Here is a 6,000-nt window from a genome sequence, read left to right as displayed (position 1 = left end):
CCACCTTGACATCAATATCCAAAAACTGTATATTCTTAGTGTCAATGGTGAAACTTAAATTTAAGTCATTCACATTTATTTGGTCCAAAAAAATCAGTCAGGGATGTCATTGTAACCTGCCAAATGAACACTATGTCATCTATATAGCGCCGCCATAGTACCAGACCTGTTTCCATGGAAAGACTGAGCGTGCATATAACACGTGTGGATCCTTCAGCGGAGATACACCGCCGAGTGCAGGTACCACCTGGGGGTCATCATTAACCCTTCTCGGTCCTCTACTGATGTCGCTGTAGGGGCTTCTGTATGTCTCAGGGGATACATTTGGGGAACATATAATTATCAATCAGCTTTTCCTATTTCTGTAGAGATGTGACAATGTGACGATTCTTTCCATACTATACGCGGCATTTGTTGTGTTTTTTCCCTTTTTATGGAATAAATGTCTGACTACTTCTGTCACATGAGAGGTGTCGGTCCTATCAAAAAAATAAAAAAAATGACATAACCTGAAGATAGGTCATCAATATCAGGACCCCGGAAAACCCCTTTAAGTCTACTTTGTGTATACTGCAAAATTTATTCCTACAGGTAACAAGTATAAATGGCTAAAATGAAATCCCACATGGTTTACAGCTACTGTAGAAATTGCAATAAATGACAAAAAGGCACTTAAAATATAAATCGGAGCAGTCAGCCTTTGAAATGTACAAAGAGCTTAAAGGGGTTGTGTCCCTTTGGGGAGGTTTTTGGCAATGTCCTTCCCCTCTTGGGGTAACCTGTATAAGGAAGTATACTTACCTGCTTCGCGGCGCTGGCTCCCCATTACTTCCTTGGCTTCTCCGCTGCACTCCTAGGATGTAAACTTCTGTTTTCATGTCAAATGGTCACATGAATCAAGGGGAGAAGGTCACTGCTGCTGCCAGAGATTGGTTGCAGAATGGAACTTTACATCCTAGCAGCGTGGCGGAGGCTGGGGAGAGAAGGGTCGAGGAGCCAGCGCCGGGAAGCAAGTAAGTATCCTTCCCTTTTTATTTCCTGTATTGATATTACTACAAAATCATTCCAACAATAGGTGTGCTTTGGATGACACTTCTGCAGTGGTCAATTGTTATTGCAGAACGCCATCATCTTTTGTACGATCCGACATCGAAAAGAGATGTGTAACTTTATGGAGATGAAGTAATCCTCGCTCCTCCCATGTTATGCAGAACAATGTACTTTAACCTTCCTTAACTGTTACAGCTCCGGCAGAGCACAGATTACTAACTCCTGAGCGTGGCAAGAGCTGAAGCTTCTACTCCACTTGTGTCCAAGATTCATAGTCTGTTATGGGATTATGCACCTGGAGAGAAAATGGCAGCTGGACATACCCCACTATCCTCCTCTGCATATATGGATTTTTCACCTACATGAGACCCTCAGAGCCTTTCCTCACCCCTTACCTGACAGGCCCAGTGCACAATCTCACACTAGAACAGGTAAGTGGGAAGTTCATTTGTTGCTAACAACTCATTAGGCAAGACAATTTAATTTGGCTGAATTCCCAGAAAAGCAAATAATTGCAAGAACAGGTAGTACTGGAGCAAGCAGAATCCCGAAACTTGTCTAGTTTATTACATCTTTCTCCTGCATATACAATGAAGATGAAAGCCCTCTTCTTTAGAAATACATGTATAGTGCAGTTCACCTATAGTAAAGCTAATAATAATATAATATAGATAATTGTACACATATTATACTGGTGTCAAAAAGGCTCTTCTGTCACACATGAAAACTTTTACAGTGTTGGAGTTGCGCATGAAAATGTTTTAAGCTCCCGTGTCAACCTGCTCCGAATGTCTTGGAAAACCTAGAGGAAACTAGTTAGTGAGGACCCCTGCAAGGTGGAGGTCTTGGCCAATTGCCCTGTTTATCCAACCCATAAGAGCTATGGTGTGTACTGTGAATATGTGCTGCAACTGCTAGATTTCAGAACTGTATAATACACATTGCAGCTTCTGAAGAATATCCTTATTTCGAAAGAGAGAGAGAACACCGCTTGAAAATTAAATGTGCCGACAAGCCCTATGGTCCTATGTCCGCAATCCTGCCATGCCTGTGCAGCTGCCCATTTCCTAACTGTTTCCGATCCCCTTCGGGCAAGATGGTGACCACTGCAGGCGATCACAGGCCTCAGAGGTCACATCTGCTTAAAGAACACGTGACATGCCATTTAAGGCATGTGTTTGGCTGCAGTGGTCACGGACCAAGCCACTTCCTGCGTGGACTGGAAGCAACTAAGAACTGGGCAGCGGTGCAGGTACAGCAGGACCATAGGGGTTGTTTGTATCCCTTTAATGAATGGGTGATAGAGGAGAAAGAATTTCCTGAACAAATGATCTGTGGCAGACCCATTGTACTGTATGTATAGTGAATAATCAGTAAGCTAGATGAACTACTACAAATCCAAATCCCTCAATGAATCTTTTAGGAACCTCACCACAATATAGCAACATCCATCCAACAAGTGCAGTAATAATCCTTTTTTTTATTTTTTATTTAAGTAGTTTTTATTAGAGTTTTAACAACAGTAAAACATGGATTTTATAAGCACAATAAATACCCCTCCCTCCTTCCTTTAGCCACCCCGGAAAAAACCCCACTAAATGTATCATTCTGTAGAAGACTAGAGACAAATATTAGTCGTTGTTGCAGGACTTTTTGTCCAGCCGAAAGCTGGCATTTATGCCAACAAGCAGCCAGATCCCAGTCTGGTCCTATTGTAGTCAATGCATAGCCGGATACGGTAATCTATGGCAATCTGTTCCTCTGCTGTAACAATGCGTATCTGAATGTAGCCTATAAATTCTTGAGTATAAAAGTTCTATACAATATCTTGCAGTGCAGTCATAAGTCATATTAACAGTAATATATAATGAATTCGATGCATAGGGACTAAAGCTGGGGTAACCAGCCATTTGGACCATAATGTCTCAAATTTACCAGTAGCGTTTCTAAGTTCACTGTGCTTATAAAATCCTTTATGGATGGAGGTTTTTCATCTAACCCTCACTGGGTGATTACTTTTCAACCCATATAGATGGTGTTGGACTGGGGTATCTAGAGCCCACCAGTAAAATCGGTTCTGGGGGCCCACTGTAAAACACATGCAAATATTACCTGCCCATACAGTGGCAAGATGATTGATTATGGCGCCCCTGCAGTGACTTAGAGACAGCAGGTCCCTGTTACCAAGAAGTCATCTCAGCCACCCGATGCATCTATAATAATAAACTGGGTAGTTTGTTAAATAATCTACCAAGTTTTTTTTTATATGGACTAATAGGCTGGTTGAGATGCTGTGTGCTGCCTATCTGTATGTAGTGCAGTCTACTGGGCCCATCTCCCTCTGGGGCCCACTGGGGGATTCACCTGTTCCCCTGGGGGCCAGACCGAGCAGTCTAGCATCCTTCCAGTATCTATCTAATTTGGGTCAGTCCTAAAACATATGCAAGATACCTGCGGGATGCAGTTTCCATCTTTCACCCAAGGAAGAATCTTTTATACCTATCTTATGGAGGAGAAGTAGTGTTCTATATATCCTGTTTAGTAAGTATAAATGAGATAAGTGATGTGATTCACTCATGGACAGTCTGGGGATCCACTGCAAATGTCTTCTAATTGCAATATCCCCTTCTTCTGATTCTTTGCTGAACCTTCTGAAAACTGCCCGGTGTTTGGTATCTGCTGGCAAGGATAGCATAATGACAACTCCCAACATATCTTGCATAACCTAGAATGAATAAAGCAACACTGTTTCTTCATTTATGCAAATGTCAGTCTCTAGTACAACAAGTTTTCTAAAGCTATACTTGGCCCAATTAGAAGAAATGACTGTGAAGGAACATTTATTATTTCCTCCCCGTGTACACTAGGGTTACATTCCATTCCTGATGAGCAGCTCAGCTTGGCAGACTCAGTTACATATTACAGGTTGTACGCAAAAAAGGATTCCCCAAGAAAAGAGAACCATCTCAATAGCTTCAACTTGTGGACATGGCCCCCATGAGTCAAAATCAGACTTTTTAACAAGCTTTGGGACATGACAAGGGAAAGTAGCCAAGCCAAATATCCATCCATAGACAGTTGTTTTGAATTGCCAAGCCTTGGAAGCAGCTTAGGAAGGGTGCTGGTTCTCCTTAAAGAGACCAGCTGCGTATGGAAATTTATAAGCAGTGCTTCATGGGAAAATAATATGCAAAGAGGTATCTCCCAAGGAAAGAGAACCATCTCGCCAGCACTATCTTGTGGAAGTGGCTCCCTAAAAGTCAACATCCAACTTTTTAAGCCCCAAAACATCTGGCTATGGATGGATATTCGGCTTGGATATATTCAATTGTCATATCCCAAGGCTTGTTAAAAAGTCGAATTTTGACTCATAGAGAGCCACTTGGTGGTGTTAGTGAGATAGTTCTCGTTCCCTGGGAGACACCTCTTTGCATATTATTTTGCCATAGAGCATTGCCTATAAGTCTCCATACACAGTTTGTGTCTTTAAGGAGACCTAACACACTGCCTAAGCTATTACAGGTTTTAATAATAAATCAGGCTGGCTCACAGTAGATTTGCATACACAATATTTATTACCCCAATAAATGTAGTAATAAAAATATTAAAATATTAAAACATGACCTTCATCCAGATCAGGATATACATATATAATGCGGAGCTCACGCCTGTATCTATAAAACTGGAGTACTCCAATAAATGTGGAGAAAATCGATAATATCTGAAAGCAAAGAGGTCACATTTATTGGAGTACTCCAGTCTTATAGATACATGCGTGAGCTCCGCATTATATTTATCTATATATGTATATGCTGATATGGAATAAGGTCATGTTTTAATATTTTTATTAATACATTTATTGGGGTAATACATTTTGTGTATGCAAATATACTGTGAGCCAGCCTAATTTATTATTGATTTATTTTCCATTTTGGTCAGCTGGTAACTGATAGGCTGGGCTCCAGTAGCCTGCTGGTGGAGCGTCTCTAGAATTATATTTATTACAGGTTTTAAAGGATAGCTGTCACACTTAGACCCTAATTTGAATTTTCATATATGTAGTTACTAATAACATGATATTCCAGAATCAGTTACTATTAGACTGACTCACCCCATATTTAATAAGATTTAGCCCTTAGAACCAGTCTGCATAAAACTGCAATCTCACTATTTAGTTAAGATGGCCGCCACTGCCCTCACCCTGGGCTAATCCCGCCTGCCCTCACTAGCCAGTAACAATAGCCCCCCAAAAGTGTCAGTAACCAGGGCCCTCCCCCCTAAAGGGTTAATCTCCTGCAGAACAAAGGGGTCCTCTTACCACATGTTGCTTTCATTTATACACTGAGCAGACGGCAGATCTCCCTTCCCTGGTCTGCGCTGCTTCTGCTCTGCATTATCCCAGTCTGCTGAGTGAGGGAGCGTCTGCCAAGCGCAGGGACAGGGAGAAGTGCACACAGCCCAGGCACTGTTATCAGCTGCTGGGGAGGACCTGGCTATAATCATTTACTTACAGTCCATGGCTGTCAGTAATCTGACCTTGCAGGCTGCGTGCTTCTGCGTCCTCCGTCCTTCAACAGATAGACGGACCCTGCATAGCAACCTGATTTTAAGCACAGGTAAAAGTAGGCAGTAGAGGGAACAAAACTGTGGAATTAAGGGGTAATTGAATACATAGTGAAAAGTTGAAATAGGGCCACCAAGGTGATATTAATCACCACAATCCAATACTCCCAAAAAAATAATATGACAGTTATACCCTTTCACACAGTTTAGGAAATCCTTTGTCCATCAGATTATCTATGAAAAGAAGATAAAACATGGGATGACTTCAGACTATACTCGGAGAACAGAACTGCAACTAGTAATTACCTAATAGTTCACACATTGCTGAGATAACAAAATGTTCTATAAAGTGACTGGTGCGGTGTTTGGTTACAGCTGTTATATATT

The 6,000-nt window shown here is 41.6% G+C and overlaps 1 protein-coding gene across 4 annotated transcripts in view; it reads left to right on the top strand.

The window, feature by feature from the left end:
- Positions 1-1,255: 1,255 nt before the first annotated feature.
- The window catches only part of LOC122936148 (thiamine transporter 2-like), a 32,530-nt gene continuing 27,785 nt past the window's right edge, over positions 1,256-6,000 (top strand). For 3 of the 4 annotated variants that reach the window (XM_044292191.1, XM_044292193.1, XM_044292192.1), the window contains exon 1: positions 1,256-1,481. In XM_044292191.1, coding sequence (XP_044148126.1) covers positions 1,332-1,481 — 150 coding nt within the window. In that variant the 5' untranslated portion in view covers positions 1,256-1,331. The remainder of the gene's footprint in view (positions 1,482-6,000) is intronic. The other variant, XM_044292194.1, reaches the window with a different exon arrangement.

The sequence above is a fragment of the Bufo gargarizans genome, chromosome 4 (assembly GCF_014858855.1).
Source record: "Bufo gargarizans isolate SCDJY-AF-19 chromosome 4, ASM1485885v1, whole genome shotgun sequence".
NCBI classification, from domain to species: Eukaryota; Metazoa; Chordata; class Amphibia; order Anura; family Bufonidae; genus Bufo; species Bufo gargarizans.
This window is presented reverse-complemented; position numbering and strand designations above follow the sequence as displayed.